Consider the following 23,074-nt stretch of genomic DNA (forward strand, 5'->3'; position numbering starts at 1 on the left):
CATATTGGTATTAAAACAGATCCTGTTTCTGGTGTAAAATATTTAAAAGCTATTTAATGACTTTGTTTTAATTTGTTCCTAATTAGTGTTATGCAACTTTCTCTGTACATATTAGCATGTTTCCTGTGATTTTATTATGTTATTATATTTTAATAATATGTATGTTCTATGAATGTACATATGTGTATATAACTATGATACTTTACAACACTTTTTGTAACTTTATCGTAACCTGGACGAACTGCTGCTTTTCGGTTACACAAATGATTATCAAAATTTTGTACTACAATATGAAGTTTACAATAAAAAATATCTATCTAAAAAAAGTTTTTGTAAGATCTGCATAACTGTGTTTTTAACTAATTGACGGTTATGCTTTATTTTAATATCCACAACTCGAAATGCTTCATTATTTGCTTTCCCACAACCACCACACATCATCAGCAAGCATCTGATTAATGTTGCCTGGGTCGCCACTTCTTAGAGTAATGACCTTACTATATTCACGACAATTTTAGAAACGAGAAATCTTTGACAGACATCGAACGCAGGAATGTTATTACTTGACTAAGTGGTGGATCAGGCACAATTAAGCTAAAGTTTATTGTAAAATAATGTCTGTAAAATATTACAGGAATGCCTCGTAAGGACGGGCTTGAGAAAAAGTACAAAGTGGAGTGCGAAAAGTGCGCCGCCTGCTGGATTTTTCCTGTCACAAATTCATAGCCATTTTCGATTTAACAACAGGATCGCAAAATTTCGTTATGACATTTAATCCCAGTGGTGAGCGCTTCCACTCACCACTGCTTCCAAGGTGCCTTTACTTTCTTTCAAGTTTATAAGAAAGCAAGAAGCAGCTGGTCGGCATCCATTCTCAATCAAAACTCACAGAAATACCTTCTCCTATTCTTCCTTCATTCACTTTTTTATTTTTTTCGTTCTCTGTCTGTCTGTCTTCTCTTCTTCTCTTTTCTCACTTTCTAGGACGAATATTTTAAAAACCTAAAGCTTGTCGAATCCCCTTTCCTTGTAAGACGAAAAGTCTACGCATACGCTTTTATAATTACTCTAAACTTAGAGTACAAGCTGGCCATGTACTGTAGGTGGTGCATTTATATTAGTTAATTTATACAAGAAAGCAAATCAAGTCATGGGCGATACTTACCGCAGCCTCTTTCATCACTTCCGTCTCCACAGTGATCGTATCCATTGCACACCAAACTGGCGGGGATGCATCTGCCTTTGAAACAGGGAAATTGGTCTTCGTTGCAACCTGAAAATTAAAAACAAAAAACTTCACAAAATGTGTCATTAGTCTATGAGCATCTTCATGGTGATAACAGGAATTTATCTGAAGTGGACTGTAGATTTGCTCGTGGTCTTTAGGTAGGTCAGTTTTAGAAATGGAAAAGGTCAGAATAAATAAGCCACTTCCCCTCCGAATGAAACCCATTTCCCCATCTTTAATTGAAAATCGTCATTTATAATGATTGAAAATGATTTTCAGTAAACTGGAAATCATTTATGATGGACTTCTTTTATTAAAATAAATAAAATGATTTCTTGCCGTACTACACAGAGTATGTGGATTCTCTGATATCCAATCAATGGATCTTCTCCATCCATTAACTTTATGCATCAGAAGGGATAGTGAATTCCTGTCCTATTCATCTTAACCGATGGGCGAGGCAGTTATCAATCCTGATGAAATGTTATTATGGAAAGATTTGTTGAAAATGTAAACAGCAGAAACTCACCGTCTCTGAGAAAGTGGGAGGAGGAGGAGTGAGAGGGCCGTCATTAACCACCTAATTACTCTCTTCTGTACGGAGTCAAGCATTTCAGGGAGAACTTTTAGGGGAGCCACCTGAAATGTGAAAACAACATTCAACCATTGATCATTGCTGGTCATTTAACCTATTTAACCTACGAAATTAACTGTTTGGAGGTTAGATGAGCCTCAAGAGAAAAATAAAATTTACTTTTTCGTATGCTGTGGTGGTTACTTGGTTCGGAGTTTGTTGCTCCAAAAAGGCAGCTAAGTTCATGCTGGACTGTTACAAAGGATATAGGTGGATGGATGAGTAAAATTAAAAGATAAATAAGAAAATAACATCTTATGTACAGCAAAACAAATTTCAAACAGTTGCACATCACTGCATGAACATATAAAACATATTTGTGATCAGAAACATATTCACCAATCAACTCCTAAAAAAGTTAAAATCTCGCTGTTTGTTCGAGTTGAACAAGACTTACCTGAGTCCACATTGCTCAGCAAGTGCCACGTGAACGTTAGTCACTTGTCTGTCCTCGATAGACAAGGATATCTAAGATGACTTGTGACCAATACGGATCCTAGCAAGAAGAATCCACCTTCTATTGCTTAGTTAGTTATTCACATGGGACATCATTGGATGCCGTATGATCACTCCCGTATCTAATAGGGTTACGGGAGTGAAGTCTAGAAGTGGGAGGCTTGTAGATGCCCTTTCCACACAGAGCTAGTAGGACAAACACAAACAACCATGCCCATAATGGAATCCGAACCTGCAGTCTTTTGGTTGGAGAGCGCACATGCTAACAACTCGGCCAACCAGGCCAGCTGTTATTTCATTGCTAACTAATCTCGTGCAACTTATTAGTGCTTACTGCTAGGATGCCTGCCACTGATCTACCTAGACTGCGTTTATTAACTGCATGCATTACGTGAATCGTACGTACTCTAGCATCTGTAAAGAAATTTCACGTGAGGAAGCCATCCAGTATGATACGCAAACAATAGCCAAGGAGGAAGCGGACAATTCAGTTAAGAAAGGCAGTAGAGAGAGGGGGGATAGACCATAAAAGGGTAGTTTGAAAATAAGGAGGCAATGGCAAACCCGATCAAGTTGGATTTATCAAGAGTAACCGGGTGAGTCTGTTCAAATCGCTTCATGACCGAAGGTGATTTGATAGTGATATCTTCGCGCCAGTTGCGGATGTGTGTGTGTGTGTGTGTGTGTTTCAAGAAGGATAAAAAGGATTTTTCGTGAGTAGTAGTCCAGCCACTTCTGACCAGATCAAGATCAAGATAAGATAAGTAATTGTGACGTGATTGGTTGTTGATTTGATGACGTCATTGTCTGCGTGACGTCCTGAGATTGGAATGTTTGGAATTTCCCTGTGGGCATATGTGTCAATGGCTTCAGTTCTTGAGTTTTGGTTCGCGTATGGCATTATGGGTGATGATAGATATAAGGATTCATGTTGTGATTGGTGGTGCACTAGTGACAAGATCAAGATCAAGATAAGATAAGGAATCGTGACGTGAATGTTTGTTGTTTTGTGATGTAAATAAGGGACATCATTTGTAAATAAGTGACGTTATTGTTTTGAATGGAAAAGTGAAATATATTAGTGGATAAGGATTGTGTCGTGATTGGCAGGACACCAGTGACAAGATCAAGATCAAGATAAGATAAGGAATCGTGATGTGAATGTTTGTTGTTGTGAGATGTAGATAAGTGACGTCATTTGTTAGTTGTAAATAAGTGATTTTGTTGTTCTGAATGGAAAGGGAGATATATTAGTGTATAAGGAATTGTGTCATGATTGGTGGGACACTTCTGCCCAGATCAAGATCAAGATAAGATAAGGAATCATGGCATGAATGTTTGTTGTTATAGGGTTTGGAATGTTTGGAATTTCGCTGGGGACCTTGTCTGTCGGGACATCACGTGGTGTGTTTGGTGATATTTAGAGATAAGGATGGCGATGTTTTGTGTTTGGAAATTTCTGGGGAACATATTCTGTTTGGTTTGAGTATGGAATTGTGGGCGATGTTTTTGAGATAAGATATCTTAGAATTTTCCCAGGGTGACACACATCCGTCATTGTTGTAATGTTTTGTTTGGTTGTCTAATGATGGGTGTACTAATTTCCAATACATTATGGGGTATTTCTTTCCTGTTAAAGGTGGGAATTCTTAGAGTTGAGTAGAATTGTGATGGTGTCCGTGTTTTTTTGGTTTTCTGAATAATTTAATTATATATACTAATGTCACTCAAACATACAGTGTTTTTTCTTCTATTGATGGCTGTACTAATTTTCCAATACATTTTGGGGTATTTCTTTCCTGTAAAAGGGTTGGGAATTCTTAGAGAAAGTCGTGATGGCTGTCGTGTTTCGAGTTTTTCTGAATAATTTAATTATACTGGTGTCCCTTAAACACACACACACACTCATTAGACATGGCAAGTCACTAATGTATCCATGTTGATACTCTAATATGTACCCTATGATTATTCTTATGAAAAATAAATAAAATAAATTAAAATTAAAATAAAATAAAATAATTATGCATTAGAATTACACTTACCAAAAACAAAAAAGGACCAGTGATTATTGAAATCACAATTATCAATTGTTATGTTTAAGTTAATAATTAACTTACATTTCTTTCCAGAATGAGAACATCTTGGTACTATCTAGGTTTTCTGAATATTCCAAATTGTTGATTATTAACATATATTCACAGCACAGAACACAAACACAAGTCTTAAAATCCAGTTGACTTTTTTCATTTAAGGTTTTACTTTAAAATTCAGTTAACTACATATTATAACAAGAATAAGTGAGTAAAATAAATAAATAAATTGTGTGTGAATTATTTTCCCACACTGTTAATTTTCATTAACTTTGTTTGTAGATAACTGAGTGACTCATTTCCGGGTAGTCATCGTTCTTTTCATAGCCGTATAGTGGTTTCTTCAATGGTAAAATTTTTCTCAGAGTTGTGTATTAGTCAAGCTTTCTGATGTGACTAATGTTTACACTAGTGTCAGATAGCAAAGTTTGCATTGACATCATGTGATGCTGAGAACTAAGTTGTTCGCATCACTTCCTTTCCTATATGTATCGTGGTTTCTTCAAAGGTAAATTTCCCCAGGATTATGTATTACTCAAACTTACTGTTCTGACTAATTGTTTTCAAGGTGATACAGGAATTGATTACACTACTGAGGTAGCAATGGTTCACAAATTGACCTTTTGTGATTGTTGAGAGCTAAGTTATTCATTATCACATGTTGTTGTTATTGGTTTTCTATTGGTTCTAATTTTTTTATAAATAGACTAAAGGGTCACTCATTTTCATTTCAGTTTCTAGTATTGGTAATTTTTGTATGCATTCAGAAGACTGCAGTTTCAAAATGAGTTTTTCTGGAGAAAAGGTAAGTTAATTTTGTCATTTTATAGCAATGTCATATGAATTTTAGTGACTACATTAGCGATTTTTGTTTATAAAGTTATAAGGTGGTTTTTGCACTGGAAAATAAAAATCATGTTCATGATATTCAATCTGTTTTGTGTTAAGTGAAATCCCATAAGTCATTATATATATATATATATATATATTTTATATTTATTTTTTTTTAATTTTTATTTATTTATTTATTTATTTTTTTGATTGGGAAAAGATATTTAGTGTGGTTATTTAGTAACATTGTGTTAGTGAAACCATTGCATAGTGTCGAAATTGCTAAAATCACCTTAGGATGACATTGAGTTTTTTTTATTTCTAAATGATATTTCTGAAATCTAGAAAGTAATTTTTTTTACTTTTTTTTTAATAGTGTTCATCTGTTATTCGTTTTGTTGATAGTAATGGGAATATATTCATTCATCAACCCACCATTGTAGAGGTTGATTTCACAAGAGAAAATGGTTGCAAAAATGAACAAAACAGAGTACGTGGTAGTAATTCTCATGTAACAATTGCTGGTGTGGCTGGAGGAAGTCACAACCCTTTCCAAAATTTATATAATTCACATTCAGTTTCGGGATGTGAAACTAAACTCTCTACTTCTAGTACTATTGAATCCTGATACTACAGGAACTTTTATACTGTTTCGGTGGCCTGATCACATAATACTATCAAGTATCAAGCTCAACAGTTAGAGTAACAAGTTCGATTTCTTGAACTGGAACTCTCTTCACCAGATTGTTTTTTTGAAATATTTCGACATTTGCTTAATGAGATAATTCAACGTTTATCGAGTTCAGGAACTTTTTCTCACATTCTGTTGGGCGTTAGTGCATCCAGTTTAGAAAGCAACATCAATTTTACCATTTATGTTGCTTTCTGAACTATCTATCCAAAGGATAGTTGATGCTTTTAATGCTGTCGCCCAATCGAAATGTGAGTTTATTTTGGCAAACGATCTTGTGATCGATGTCGTACTTATCAATATCAGTAACAATGGTGGTAGCAGAACCAATGTTAACAGAAGAACGCTGCTTAGCCTGGATGAATTTGTGAAAATCAAAAGAGCTGTTGTGGAAATTAACAACAAAGACAATCTTTGCATGGTCCGAGCACTTGTTCTGGATGTTTCTTCATGCACTGATGATGTTGCAACATACAGACAAGTGCATTTAGATTGTAAAAAGTTACAAACAAAGAGGGCTTTAACTCTCCACAAAATTGCACGGGTTCCACTAATTTCTTGCGGTATTCCAGAAGCAGATCTCTTTCAAAAGCATATCACTCTGGAATACCAAAATCATAATTTTTTCGGCAGATGCTGATTTTTCTGTGGTGTTTCGGGGACCAAATGCCAAAAAACAGATCTGTCTTTTATACCGCAACTCTCATTATGAATTTGTGCATAATGTGCCAGCTCAGTTTGGGAATAAATATTATTGCCCCAGTTGCATAAAATCATTCAAAATTCCTATCAATTTGAAAATGCATAGATGTAAAAACATATGCATCCGTTGTCGCACAAATGCCAGTCATAGTGTGCAGGACCTTCTTTTGTGCGAGTCATGTAATAGATTTTTCTACGGCAACGAATGTCTGAATTTGCAAATACAAAATAATATTTGTTCAAAACTCCATCATTGCAGACAGTGTTTGGCTACTTTCTCTACTTTCTCTAAAAGCCACGTCTGTCCACTTGAAAATTTCTACACTCAATGCAAATTAGTTCACTCAAAACAAAAATGCTTTATGCAAAAATCGGAGGTCTCAAGTAAATAAGTCTCTATGGGGTTTTTTTTGACACAGAAACTATAGCAAAAAATCATCATCATGTACCAGTCTTATGTATAGCTGATTTCAGTAGTCACGAATGCGAGATTTGGGGTGAAAACTGTGTGGGTCAATTACTAGATGAGCTGTTTTCTGTCAAGAATATCATGAAAAGAGATCGAGATGGTAAGATCCTTGAGAGTGTGAAACCAAAATACGAAAATGTCCGTGTAATTGCACACAATTTTTGTGGTTTTGATGGGTATTTTATTTTGGAATATCTTTTTTCAAAAAATTTCAAACCCCATGTAGTGTTTGATGGATCGAAGATACTTGCTATCTATTATGACCCTTTAAACATCATATTTCTTGATAGTTTTGACTACATTAGTGTCACTCTTAGGAAACTACCAGCCATGTTCAATCTCCCAAAAGTTCGTAAGGGTTTCTTTCCTCATAAGTTTCATACATCCGAATGTGTGGATTATCCTGGAGTCATCCTCAAAAAAACATATTTCCAGCCAGAATTTATGAACAAAGAAACTCGTACAGAGTTCGAGATTTGTACGAAAATTGGCTAGACACAGAATACTGTCTGAAAGCATAACTTTCAGCTTATACGAAAGATGACATGCATGTTTTGCATAACAATTGCAATATTTTTCGCACTCTCTTCATACAGCTCACCCAGATTGATCCCTTTCTCCATGACATTACAATTGCAGGAGTATGTTTGAGAGTATTTCTCCAAAACTTTTTGAAACCTAACACATTGGCCATACTTCCTGCATGGGTTTAAATAGGGGCAATCGTGCAAAGTTGAAAGGCTTTGGCTTGGCTCAAATGGTAAGAACAACAGAACAACATAACCATACAACATGCACGTTCTGTCTGGGGTGAAGTCTGCATCGGACCTTATTTTGTCGATGGGAAATGTGGAAGCTTATTATATGAATATTACGGTTGCTTCTTCCATGGTTGTCAAAAGTGCTACAGACCATGTACATTCCAATCATACAGAAACAATGATATGATTTCCCTTTATGAGCAAACGAGGATCGCAAAAACTATTTTCGTAGCAAAGGATTCGACGTTATCTCAATTTGGGAATGTCAGTTGTTTGCAGAAATTTCTGAAAACACAGACTTGAAAAACTTTATTGCTGCTCTTAATATTCCAGATCCCATATTATCTTGTAGTGCTCTGCATGGTGGCAGAACCGAATGCTACAAAATGTATCACAAAATTCAGACAGAAGGGGAAGTTATTCACTATTTGGACTTCAATAGCCTTTATCCATGGATAATGAAATACCAAGTATTTCCTATGGAGCATCCCGAAGTTATTATCGATAATTTCGACTATTCTCCTGGGGTATACTTTGGTATTTGCCATGCAAAAGTGGAAGCACCTACCGATCTCTTTTTACCGGTTTTGCCCATCACAGTTAATGAAAAATTAATCTTTCCCCTGTGTGGAAAGTGCGCTTTCGAAATGGCCCCATTATGCTCTCATATGGACCGATCATTTACAGGTTATTGGTGCAGTCCAGAATTAGATTTAGCACATTCTCGCGGTTATAAAGTTATAGAATTTTACGAGGTGTGGCATTTTTCTCAAAAATTTGAAGCTGAAGAAAACTTCTTTGCTCATTATATTGATACCATTCTGAAGCTAAAACAGGAAGCATCTGGATGGCCTGAAGGTCAAAACCGACAGGCGTATCTGGACAAGTTTTTGCTAGGGGAAGGTGTTATGTTAAATAGTGAACACATTAGCAAAAAACCTGGTAAATGTTCACTTGCTAAGCTTTGTTTGAATCCTCTATAGGGAAGGCTTGGAATGAGAATGTTAAGAAACCAAACCCAGGTGATTTCCTCTTATAAAGACCTCATGGAACTTTTTTAGATAACAGTAAAGTTATCCAAGATGCCAGGTTTGTTTCAGAAGAGCAGATGATGGTTGCCTCCTCTCCTATTGAAGGCACTGAGCCTGAAAATAGGAAAGGGAATGTTGTCACCTCCTCATTTGTAGCTGCCTACGGTAGGATAAAGTTATATGAGGTCATGGAACCTTTGCAAAGATGGCTTTTATACACAGATACTGATTCTGTCATTTTCATTGAAAAACCGAACAATTACTCACCGTCCACTACCTTGGGAAGCTAGTCGACGAACTCGACGGTGATTTTATTGTTGAGTTTGTTACCACAGGCCAAAAATCTTATTCCTACAGAATGTGCGGGAGTAAGATTGTGACCAAATGCAAAGGCATTACTTTAAATTCTCGTGCGGCCACTGAAATTAATCTGGAATCTATGATAGCAGCAGTAAGGGGTGAACCACAAAACATCCAAATTCCATACTATTTTCTGTCCTTAGAGACAAATGGGGCTGTCAACTCAAAATGACCTCCTTAACAAAAAGATTTGGATACACTTTTGCGAAGCGCATAGTGTCAACAGACACATGTACTTTTCCCTATGGGTATTTTAAAGAATAATTCGTTACACTCACATACCCCATAAGCAAAAGATGCCATCTATGGGACAGAAAACTAAACAACATTCTACCTGGTAAAAATCCATGGTTGTTTCCCAACACGATACTTTGCAGTGTCACACTTCTCTTGTGCAGTTTTCACATCACTGTTATTGTTACTATTATTCCACAATAGCTTTTTTCCTTAGAATTAAAAAAGAAAAATTCGTCTTGGCATGATTATAATGTGACTGTGATAAAAATAATAATAAAGTTAAAAAAATTAAATTAAATGTTATAAAGATATTTTTTGATATTAAAAACAAGTATCTATTTGTTTTTACATGATCTCTGATTATATAAAAATAATCACAGTCTTATTATGGTATCATTTTCGATATGTTCATATATCCATTTACATGCATAATTTCGGGAGCTACTCAGTCAGGAAAAACTATATTCGTGTTGTCTCTCATAGAATATTGTAATCAACTAATCAAACCACAACAGGAGCGAATCGTTTACTGTTAAAGTGAAAATCAAGATAAATTTAAAAAATTTACCAATATAGAATTCGTGAATGGTTTGAAGTTACCTGAATTTGATTGTAATGTGAGAAATTTACTCATAATCGAAGATTTGGTTCACCAGGCTAAGGACAGCACGGAAATAGCTGATGTATTCATAAAAGGTTCACAACACCGTAACCTCAGTGTCATTCTACTGACGCAAAATTTATTCTGTAAAGGTACACATTTTCGTACAATTTCTCTCAATAGCCATTATGTTATTGCTTTTAAAAATCCCCGAGACTCTTTACAGTTTTATCCTTTAGCCTTCCCAAGTATTTCCAGGACAAACGAACGTGTTAGTTCAGATTTATAAAGATGCAACACGCGAAACCCACTCATATTTAGTTTTAGACTTTAGACAGGAAACATCTGATATTTTACGCTTGAGGTCACGGATTTTGCCAGGAGAAGAACCCAATACAGTATTTATCCCTGAATGGCTGATAGACTCAAACGCTATGAATATCTCATCAAGTACTTATCTCATTCCTCTCCCAAACAAGCAATGATGCTTTAAAACATTGCACCTCCATCCAAATCACCACACTATGTGAAATCTGCAAAAATGTTTTATGTGGAAATATTCCACTAAAAAACAACCAGAATTCACGCCTACGAAGGAAAAAAAATTATAAGAGCACTAAGTTACAAATTGCATCCCTTCATTACCAGAAAAAAACTTGTTTTACAGCACGGGGGAGCACTGTTCCCATTATTAGGCAGTATCATTGTTCCTTTATTGACTTCACTTATTAGAAATTGAATATGTTTAAAAAATTTACCCTTCTCCATTCACCAGAGAAGCGTCATCTTTACACACTCGATGATGAAATGAGTAGTGCCATTTTAAAAATAAGAAATAAACATGCAGATGAAAAAGTAAAAGCATATTTAAATGTTCTGCAAAAGTATTTAGGGTTGAAAAACCAATTGGCTCACACAGAAGGAGAGCAACAGGAACATAGACTATCACGTCCAGAACCTTTACTGAACAAACCAAATATCCAGAACCATTCCCATCAACCATCAACGTCAGCCAGTCCCGGTGGATAAAATTCTTCCACTCCAATCCCTCCCCGCAAGAGAGCTTGAAGAAAGAGTACCAAATTCACTTCTTTATCTCCCAGAAAGCTGCGTGGGAATAAGAAACTGGTATGGGAAAAATGGTAAGTGAAAAATAATTTTTTAAATTTTTTTTTTTATTTTCAGTAAATGATCGGTAACAGCATTAGTTATTACAATATCATATAACCACAAATCCTTAGAATAACATTTGCTAATAGTATTTTGCATAGAAAGACCACGACATATCAATATTAAAAAATACACACAATGCAATCCACACGCGACAGATTCCTTAGCTTGTACAGCTACAGAATTATAATGCCATTTATTAGTGTTGATATTCAGAAAGTTAAAAATATCGTTTTCCGGTGGACGACCGAAGCTATCGAAAAAATCACAGTGTTTGTCTTTAATATAGATAGCTTGCCAATGTTGTCCTGGCAACCAGATCGGATCTCTGTTCACGACGAACATCGACTGTTGTTTTCTGATAGGATATTGTGGCAATTCAATACGAGCACAAACTCCTAAACTCACTTTTCTCGTGGTGGGTTCTAACTCTAGTATGCTTACTAATTGTTCAGTGTTCATAGTCCAGTAACACAGAACGATCCTTTGTTACGGATAACGTACACTCAAATTCTGCATAAAGAACCACTGTGATGTTTTCAGGAAGAGGTTGAGCAAATTTAACTTCGAGTTGCACACTTCCTGTTCTTAACACGCTGACATGGGGGGCAACGGCATTTTGATCTGTCGATAAGTCAAATCCATAAAGAACATTTCCCTTTACGTATTCTTCATAAGAAATGTCATTACCACAGTCTCTGTTCCATTTGCCTAGTGATGTGAACAGTTACATACACCATCTGCTGTAATGCCTTTCTTTGAAGGTCGGAATCAAAGGTTGTGAGGGATACTGAATACCGTCAGCTGTCACCACAAGAAAATTCAGATTGAAATGATGAAAATTAAATGGCATTCTGTTGAAAGTGCCATTAAATCCATCACTAGCGACCAGTCCAATAATTAATCTAGATGGTATTTCACCTAGATACAGATTGTCTCGTGTGGCATCTGACATACCTTTGGGAATCGAAAAATAAGACACTTGCACACGATTGATGGGATATACCATGTTTGACTTGTCTAACACAGACAGGTGAGCTAGTTGAATCTTTGAATTTATTTTGACTTTGCGGACTAAAAGTTTAGCCTCTTCTGTTTGCACTTTAGCCTTAGAATCAGCATTTGCCGTCAGTAAACAAAATTCGGGAGAACTGCGAACCATACGAACACGAACAGTAACGTTATTGATCAAGTACCGGTCTTGATGCATGATGTCAGCGTGTATTCACCCAGTGTCGAGATAATATTATTATTATCTCGACACTTTTCGATTGGTTAATACGAGCTTGTCGTCTAGGCATCCCACATTCACTTTTGGTAAACATATCACTAACATTAACCACATCATCTTTAACAAATACTTCATTTGTCAACTGACTGTTTTTAGCATCTCTGTCATAATTTAGTAGGTTTTCAATATAAGCCCTATAAGAATACGTGTCTGATGCCACATTCACTAGTTTATCTTGGAGAAAAAAGTCAATTTGACTGAACATGGAATGGAAAAAATTATTCACAACACCAACTGAAGAATCTTCGATAGGTTTATTATCATTGTCAGTGATGCGCACACGAACGCGTAGGTATGCTTTTCCCAAATCCAAGTGTTCTTCAGATGTACCTGGTATGCAAAATTACACAGGACCTCCACTGTCAGTACTTGATATTGGTTGGTAGGTGACATAAGAACTTCTTTCCACACACATGTTGACACGAGGGTGGGAAAAAGATCTAACACTGACATCATATCCTCAGCAAATATTGTCATCTCGTTTGCGCTTTTTAGTATTCGTTTTTTTCTTCTTGCTTCCTTGACCTCTCTGAAGTAATCGACTCTGAGCCTTTTCAGCAATGGTTTTCCCAGCTTCTGATGCTCTGTTTATAAAGGCTCGACGTACAGGTACCTCTTCCAATACATCTCCTATCATATGCTGACCGGCTTTTAAGGCTTGACGATCGAAAAATCGAGCTGCAGGTTTTAAAAGTGGACTTAGAAAGGAGAAGGCACTTCTGAAAATGCTACCTAATCTACCAACGCTGTATTGGGGTACCCGTAAACATTTGAGCTCCACCTGCCTGCAATGTGTAATATCTGAGATAATCAGTCATCCTTCAGTTGTCGGAACTGTAATTTAACTATTGTCTTACCACCACGAAAGTGGAACAACTCGCTGCTGTCAGAACGAATTTCAATGCTAATTGACTGAATTGTTTGTTTTCGTAACGGATAATAATCAGGTTGATCAAAAACGAAGGAACACTTAGTGCTGCACTGAACAACTCGTAACAATGGTGCACAAGTATCACCAACTATCTGTTCTTGTATTAAATCAGAATAAACAAAATATACGGCTGCACCCCTCTTTATATCAACTGGATATTTCCCTGTGATTGTACCTTTCAGTTTCACACCAATCTGATTATAACCCAGTAGACGGTCCAAACCCGAGGACTCCTTGGAAAACAACAGGTTGTAATCTTTTGGGACTGTCAGAGAAATGGAGATGATTGGGTTCTTTTTTCCAGTAATCACAGAACTCACATCAAACACTGCTTGAAGAAGTTCAGAGGGTGAATTGTAACTGCCATGGGGAATCTTGTACACTTTGTAAAATCCTTCTATAGACTTTACGAAACTTTATTTCCTGTGATGTTGTTGTTGTCAATATTGTTGACTTCTCCTCCTCCTCCAATTACACGTATCATATGAAACTCATCGTAACCGGAATCTATGTTATTAAATTCTCCCGGAAGATGAATTTCAGCAAGAAGAACTTCCCATTTACCTTTAAGTCTGATCTCATGTTGTAATTTCACTTGAAATTTCGTTTGCGTGTTTGTAGGAAACATTTTCATACTGGCGTTACTGGGAAGGGTTATGTAAAACATCTTCGCTATGAACCCAAGAATTATACGATGAGGGATAGCCGAGCCACTTAACAAAATACTGAAGCTTTCCTTTCTGTTGGTGCGCTGCTTAAGTACTTGGTTCGATTAGATACACATCTTCCAAAAGTTTCATTGGGTATATTAGCCTTTTTGCAGTTGAGGTTCATAGAAAGATTCCCTCCACTCTCTCTCCGTCCCTGACTGGGAATTCTATATACTACAGGGTTTTCTATTAATAACCTAGAGCAATAGTGAACAATTCTCGTGTCCAGTTACCCCAATACCCTTTTCTAAATTTGTGGGTATCATCACTTAAAACCACACTATCATCTACTTGAAATTTTAGTTTGGTAGTCTCCTCTTGGATTCCATTCAAATATTTCCAAACACGATCCTCGTTGTGAAGGTTAACTTGCGAAGGATGAGCCATACCGATAGTGCGGTGTGGTGTGAGGTTATAAGTATGTACAAGCGTCGGCAAAACTTTCGTATAACTTTTACTTTTAGAATACGTCATCCATTTGTAGATCTTTGTTTTCAATGTTCTGATAAATCTTTCTGCAATGGGTGCCTTCATTTCACTCCTGGTCGTGTAGAAATGAATATTATGGTTCTTAAACAATGCACGAACTTTCTTGTTGCAAAACTCTTTTCCTTGATCAGTGTTTATGTAACATGGCACTTCCTCTTTAAAAATAGACTCGAAAGCATTAACAACATCGTCTGCTGATTTCTTCTTCAGTGTTCGAACCCACGCAAATCGGGAAAAACAATCAATGCATACAAGAAGGAAACACACACACCCATTTTCTTTTGCATGGGATGACATATCTGCCAAATCACATTGAAAAGTGTGTAAAATTGCCGGGACTTTGATTTGATTGCGTTTAAACTTTCTTCTAAAGGGTTTATGTCTCACATAAGTAGGTTGTGTTGCTAACCAACTTTTCACGGTTTCATGTGGCAAATTTGTATGTTTCTGTAAAGCTTTGATACTTCCAAAACTAACTACTGTATTAGGATTATAGTAATCTGCTAACTTTTCCATTACTCTCAATGATTTTTTTTCTTTGCAGGTGAAAATCAAGAACCATCGCAAAAGTGGCAGACACTTGCTTTTATAGCAGTACTGCTAATATTAGTGACCGCAGAAATTGCCATAATCATTTGGGAACTAATATCAAAATCAGGCAATCAAACTTGCCTCATCAAAGAAATGTTACGCCAAGAAAAACACCATTTGCATTGGTGATGTATGTAAATTCCTATTTCTGCATATTGCATTGTAAATAATATCTGTGAAATAAATATGTAAACTTAAAAGAACAAACAGTGTCTTTGATGTGTTATGTATGTTTAAGTAAGAACACTTTAGAAATCACCATGAATTCACACACGATTTGTTTATTTATTTATTGAACTTTAAGATCTTAATTTTAGACAAATCAAAATATTCGGATGAATTATGAATAAAATATGAACTTGATTAGAATATGAATATAGAAGAAAATACAGATGAGCTATAGAAGAAAAAAAACTGTATGTTGGAGTGACATTAGTATATATAATTAAATTGTTCACAAAATCTTAAACACGGACGCCATCACAACTCTACTCTACTCTAAGAATTCCCACCTTTAACAGGAAAGAAATACCCCATAATGTATTGGAAATTATTACACCCATCAATAGACAACCAAACCAAACATGACGACAATGACGGATGTGTGTCACCCTGGGAAAATTCCAAGATATCTTATCTCAAAAACATCACCCACAATTCCATAGCGAAACCAAAATACTATGTGATATCACAGAGAGACATATGTTCCTCAGAAATTTCCAAACACATTACGTCACGATTCTTATCTCTATATATAACACCAAACACACCACTTGATGTCCCGACAGACAAGGTCCCCAGCGAAATTCCAAACATTCCAAACTCTATAACAACAAACATTCACGTCACTATTCCTTATCTTATCTTGATCTGGTCGGAGGTGTCCCACCAATCACGAGACGATTCCTTATACACTAATATATCTCCCTTTTCCATTCAAAACAACAACGTCACTTATTTACAACTAACAAATGACGTCTACATCTCATAACAACAAACATTCAAGTAACGATTCCTTATCTTATCTTGATCTTGGTCTGGTCAGAAGTGTCCACCAATCACAACACGAATCCTTATCTCAACCATCACCCATAATTCCATACGTTCAAAACAATAACGTCACTTATTTGCCCCCAGGGAAATTGACGTCACTTATCTACATCTCTATAACAACAAACCCATTCACGTCACGATTCCTTATCTTATCTTGATCTTGTCTTGTCACTAGTACACCACCAATCACAACACGAATCCTTATCTCTATCATCACCCATAATTCCATACGCGAACCAAAACAATCACCCACAATTTCGAACGCGATCCAAACCCAAAAACTGAAGCCATTGACACATATGCCCCCAGGGAAATTCCAAACATTCCAATCTCAGGACTTCACGACCACAATGACGTCATCAAATCAACAACCAATCAAGTCATGATTCCTTATCTTATCTTGATCTGGTCAGAAGTGGCTGGACTACTACTTTCGTGGTGAAAAGAAAATATTTACAAAAATTTTCCTCTGAAGAAAATAGGGATTGACTCAGCAAAGAGAACATGCAACGAAGTGGTTTGCAAGGAGAGAAAAATCCGAACATCATGTTGGCCTCAGGAAGTTAATGAGGGAGTCCAGAAAAAGAATAAAGTATGCACGAAGCTCCAGCAAGTAAGTGAGTAGGCGTGCAGAGAATAAAACATAACAAATCAAAGTAGTTAAAGAAAAGTGATTTGGTAAGAACCCAGGAGATAAATATAAGGAAAGCGGCGAAATGTTCCGGAGGCTATTGAAAAGATTAGAAATGGAAGAAAGAGTACTCTAAACGGAATAAGAGACGAGAAAGTTAAACATATTCTGGATATCTGAAATGCTGTTCTGAATTACTATTAAAGGGCCCAATCAGTGAAGAGGGCGTTGATAGAAAACATCAAGGAGAAATATAGCCACGAGTTTATCAATGGATTGGAGATAGAAAGAAGCCATCAGAAAGCTAAAATGTAGAACGGCAGTTGATCTCGACGATATTCGAACATAAGTACTCGAATAGGTGCCGTAGATGATTTGAAAATTGCTGCGATACATGAATCAGAAGTTCTGGTAAGAAGGGAAGTATTCTTCAGGTAAGATTTATGCAATCAGGAAATTCCTGCGTAATATGAAAACGAAACTGGAAGAATTAAAATGGGCCATGTGGGAATTAATAGGAAGACTTTCACTTCAAGGGAAAACAATCCAGAAATCATCACTCGAATAGAATAAGGATTTGTCTTTAAGTTTTGTAGATCTCAATTACCCGTATGATAAAGAGGAGGGTGATTTAGAATGACTGAGGTACATGCAGTAAATGAGCCTTGCACTTAGATCGAGTATTTAAATTATATCTATTTAAAGTTAGAATCGAAGAATATAGAGGAAGACTGCTTTAACATAAATCAGATACAAGACAACGAATCACTGTCGATCGCTGTTATTCATCCGCACGGAGGAGTAACGTGAGGGAAAGGTGGCACTAAACTCGATCGCCTCAACCAATTAATTCATGCAAGATGATGTTATGCTGCTGAATAAGTCACAATCTTCGAAGTCCTTCACTATTATTGAATTAGTTTTTAACAAATTTGGCATGAAAATCAGTCAAAAAAAGCAAGCTCGTGACTTGTTTCGATAAGTAAATCATTTTAGCATTATTTTTATTACTTTAGTATGTGTGTGTGTGTGCGTGAGTGCATATATATATATATATATATATCTTTAACAGTCGAAAGTTAGCCATGAGTATACTAATAATGATGAACAAATTTTCTAGAATACCGGAACTGCAAATTTTCTAGAATACCACACTTCAAGAACTCCATCTTGAAATGTGGTCAATAAAAAAAAGTTATTTTGATATTTCAAGCTTTGTTTGAACAACAGAAAGAAGCAACTGCTTCAGTAGTTTGGTTTGGAACTATTAATTACGGGAATTATTCAAAGTGGTTTGCTTGTTTTCATCATGAATAAAACCTCCCATTCCGTACGAGACCTACCAACTCAGTTGAAAGCGCTTATAAAAGTTCCTCGCTGTCTACACAGGATTTCCTTACGAAAGCTGGACTTTTTTTCATCGCTCAAAACAGGCAAACCTCAGAAGAACGCACGAAGTTAATATTAACAAACTGGCTTCTCCCCGTTAGTTGCTTTGGCCGTGTTTCCCAATGCAGTATGTCAAATATCGAAACTGCGCTATGAAGACTCTATTAGGGGTGACATCTTTCGTTCAATGCACAAACAGGATTGTATGTCACCACCACCAACTATTCTCAACAATATATAATATATATATTGTCGGCGCTGTATATACAGTATGATATATATATATATAAGAACCCATCCTCTACATAACTTCAGGTGCTTCGAATTATTAAGAGAACGCTCAAAGAATTCTTACTCACAGTTTATGCACTCGACAACTAGGATTAACGTAACCACCAGCAATGCAAGTCTTATCTTCATTTCCTGCTTCTTTTAAGTTCTTACCGGATGTATTCAATCTTCACGGGGTTGCTTTTTTGAGGCCTGTCTGTACAACACTTTTATATAAGCGTTTATCGCCACGTCTGCGCATTACACTGCGAAAATGTAGAAAGAGCGATAAGTGGTGGGAAAACGTTTATCTGACAGCTGATCTCACACCTCCTGCAGAAATTCTCAGTTTGCAAAGAAAACAAAACGGTGGGAAAACTGCAGTACTCTTTCTCAGCTTTTTTTTTTTTTTTTTAATACTGCATTAGTGTAACACGTGTAATGCGAGCGTGTAGTTGCATTATGTATGAGTTCACCCTTACATTGCTTCAATGTTACAGTTTCAATGCGAGGCTTCGAAACGTTTGTCAGTTGTAATGATTTTCTGAACGAAGGACTGCAGCAAATGATTTTACAGAGCCGTTCAGTTCACATGTGGTGAGTAGGAGCTTGGGGAACAGAGAAGGAACGTCCTCGTGTTAACTACATTCGTCTTGCCAGTCATGCGAATACGAGAGTGTGCTCTGTAGTGCTCACTTACAGGAAAATGAGTAAATTTAGGATGAAATCGCGAAGTACGTGCGCAATCGAGATGGTGAAAGCAGTCTGTGGCATCAAGTGGCTGTGTTATTTGCAACACCGTCTACACATTCCTTGAGATAGATTCACCAACAATTTTCATAATGAAATTCAAATAGGTAGGATGTGATGGTGAGCAATCTTCACTGGTTTTTATTCTTTACTCGAGGAATTCAAGGAATTGAATTCTTAACATCGAAAGTCTTATTTCATCCACGTCTTTAAAATGTCCCGAATGTTCAATTCCTTCGTCTTTCTGGGATGCAAGGATGTCGTTATGTTCAATTATCGCAATCCCTTTCTCGCATATTTCGTACTTCCTCTTAAGATGATCAATCGAAAAACGTGTCTTTTTCGATTGATCATCTTAAGAACACATCTGAAAACGTGCTACTGCACTTGTGCTCTTGACGGGCACGTAATGAATCCTGTAATATTCTTATTATACACATACTTAAATGTTAAAGGAAGTTTTTTAAAGAAGCATTTCCCTGTTCCAAGCAATAAGACAACTCCATAATGTTGTTAGTTGTTAGGGTTTAGTTGTTTTATTGGCAGGTGTAGGGGAGGCTGCATCTTGGAGGAGAACGTCAAAAGCAATGCTGATAAATAGACAGTCAAATAAGCAGATTAAGCCACATTGTGACTTAATCTGCTTATTTGTGTATTTATTAATTATTTACTACACACTGTTGAACTGTGCTTTCCGTTCAATTTGAACACGGATGTCATCAATGAAATATGATTTCACGCACCGTTCCCGTGATGCAAAACACGCTAATACAAGACGCCATGTTTATGATTTCCTTTTTATTTCAGCGCTGTAAATCAAAGTTACAGAGTGGAAAATTAGCGTCCCATTTGAGTAAGGATTGACGCAAGTTCTCGGAAACAAACTCACATTAACGTTTCAGATCACAACAGCCTAAAAAATGATTTCTTCAAGCTGCGAGGTTTTTAATGGCTACATAAATTCCACGCTGTTGGTCCACATCACATGGCAACTTCTTATGTAAAACATTCTTTCGGTCTTCGTATTTGGTTATGGATAAGATATGGATGCTTAGTCATATATCAGTCAAATCACTCAGATAGATCCGACGCTCCCATGTTATCTCACAGATAAACCCGATCGCCGTCAGGAGGAGCGCTCCCATCAAATATTTTCATACTTAAAGCTTTCTTTGCAAATCAGACGCCAGAAGTGAATTAGTTTCGATTTCAAGCAGATTGCATTCGCAATTTAAACAGTAAGAACGTAGCATTATTTCAAAATTATAAATTATATCCAAAGCTTGATATTAAGGAATACTTTCGAAAACTTGCCAGTTTTCGAAAGTGTTTCTTAATATCAGGCTTGTAAAGATTAATCTTACGTATAGTATTCAGTATAATAATCATAAAAATAGGAACGCCTCAGTTTGTTTCATTTATATGGTCACCCTATATATCTATCTATATCTATCTATCTATATATATATATATATATATATATATATATATATATATATATATATATATATATATATATATATATATATATATATATATATATATATATATATATATATATATATATATATATATATATATATATATATATATATATATATATATATATATATATATGTCCCGTTTTGAACGGGACAGTGCCGTTTTTTTTTTTTTCATATTTCCCGGCCGTCCCATCGTTTTAATAAAAATTATAAGTATACTTCAATATGGGTCAATCATAAATTGCTATTCATAACCTATAATCGCATATCAATATCAAGGATACCAGTAATTTGTATAACCATGGAATAATCGCAACACGTCTCAGACTCGGCATCTGTTGTGCTGTAGCTTAGTTTTTGTTTTGTCCGTATGCTAACCGGTGGCTTTGTTATTCAATGCTGGTGGTTTACATTTCATATTTTTTTAAAGTTTTAAGTCTTATTTTTCAAAACTTTAAGTCTCTCCTTGCAATATCAAAGAGATGAAACTGCAGCTTTAAAGACGATCCATGGAAAGAATTCCAATTAATTAAACTGGACAAACTACGTAGTGATGGAACAAATGAGGTATGCCAACATTGTAATGTCCATTTTTCCGTTGTTGATGGAGGCAGAAGCGACATCAACCAACATCCACGCAGCCAGAAACATAAGGATGCTGAAAAGACTTCAGTTAAAAACATCAGCTCGTTTATGGTGAGACGTGATGGTGATAGTGAAAGCGATAAAATTGCAGTAAGTGAAGCAATTGTTGCTTATCGTACTGTGCGTCACGGCAAAAGCGACGCACAAATGAATGCCTGTCGACAGTGATAAATAAAATTTATGAACCAAAATTTTCTCCAGCGCTTACCAAATCGGAAGTAATAATAATCACCAACGTTTTATCACCACACATATTGGGCGAAGTAATAGAGGATTTGAATAAAACAAAAAGCATTACAGTCAGTTTAGATGCATCAAACAAAAAAGACATCAAACTTTTTCAATCATCGTGCGGTGCCTTTTGCCAAATTGTGGGGTTCAAGACAAAATTATAGACTTTATTTCCTTACCTGAAATACAGTCCGCCTCGACATCTACCTAAACTTTTGTATGAATTCTGTCACTGAATAATAATGTGTTTATGTAATAAAACTTTTTATTATGGTCTTACTTTTTCATGTATACAGAATATTACATAACCCACGTCTCGTGTCCCAGTCCCAATGTCCCGTTTTTGTCTCGAGGAAATACGGTCAGCCTATTTGTCGAAAGGTTTAAAACAAAAGCATATAATCTTTACAAAGAGCTTCTTGCAAAAATATCAGATTTAAAACGCTGGTTGCAAGGGCAGCCTACCTATACGTTGCGTAAACCTGTAAAAAGTATATTTAGACGATGGAAAACAAAAGTAATTGGAATTGCTCCCATTATCAATTTGTTGGATTTAATTGCTATTGCTAGATTCAATAATGGTTTTAAATACAGCCATCCCTCGACTTACGACCGTTCGAAGATACGTCCGTGATCCCATAAGGGAATAAATGACATTTTCGGGTATACTTTCGAACAAGACGCAAGAGAGCCAAGATAAAGCATGCACAGTTGCGCTGATAGCACATGCATAATGTGCTATCAGCGCAACCTCCCTCGGCAATCGGCACGTGTCTTTAACAGTTGCTCTGTTGATTTTGTGGTTGAGAAATGGGTTATTTGTGTATTTATTTAGCGATAAATATTTCGCAATGTCTTATGCAACATGGCCCTGCACGCACAATTAAAAAGCTTATTGAAGAATCACAGAAAAATAAGCGAGCAATTGATCTTGAAACTAAATTGCAAATTATAAACTTTATAATTTAAAGCAACATGGAGCTGGTAAGCCCGTGAATGTGATCGCATATGACTTTGGATGGTCTATTCTACAGTGACGACCATTTTGAAAAATAAGGATAAAATCGTAGACGCTGTGAAAAGATCTGCTTCCATTAAATCGACCATAGTGACGAAGCAACGACAAGGTCCTATTGGTGAGATGGAAAAGCACTTGCATCATGGATAGAGGACCTGAACCAAATGCGCATATCCCTTAGCACTGTGACCATAACCGGTAAGGCACTAAGTCTCTTCAACATGTTGAAGAAGAAAGCAGAACCCGATTATGACTACGAATTCAACGACTCTTGCGGTTGGTTCATGAGATTCAAGCAGCGTTTTGCCTGCATAATATGAAAATGTATGG

The 23,074-nt window shown here is 36.2% G+C and overlaps 1 protein-coding gene across 1 annotated transcript in view; it reads right to left on the reverse strand.

Annotated features, from left to right (window-relative positions):
- Positions 1-23,074, reverse strand: part of LOC150102095 (uncharacterized protein CG3556-like) — a 49,196-nt gene that overhangs the window by 24,518 nt on the left and 1,604 nt on the right. The window contains exon 2 of the mRNA XM_090399972.1: positions 1,166-1,273. Within this exon, the coding sequence (XP_090256098.1) occupies positions 1,166-1,273 (108 nt within the window). The remainder of the gene's footprint in view (positions 1-1,165; positions 1,274-23,074) is intronic.

The sequence above is a fragment of the Typopeltis vanoorti genome, chromosome 11 (assembly GCF_054136105.1).
Source record: "Typopeltis vanoorti isolate ZY-2024b chromosome 11, IOZ_Tvanoo_1.0, whole genome shotgun sequence".
NCBI classification, from domain to species: Eukaryota; Metazoa; Arthropoda; class Arachnida; order Uropygi; family Thelyphonidae; genus Typopeltis; species Typopeltis vanoorti.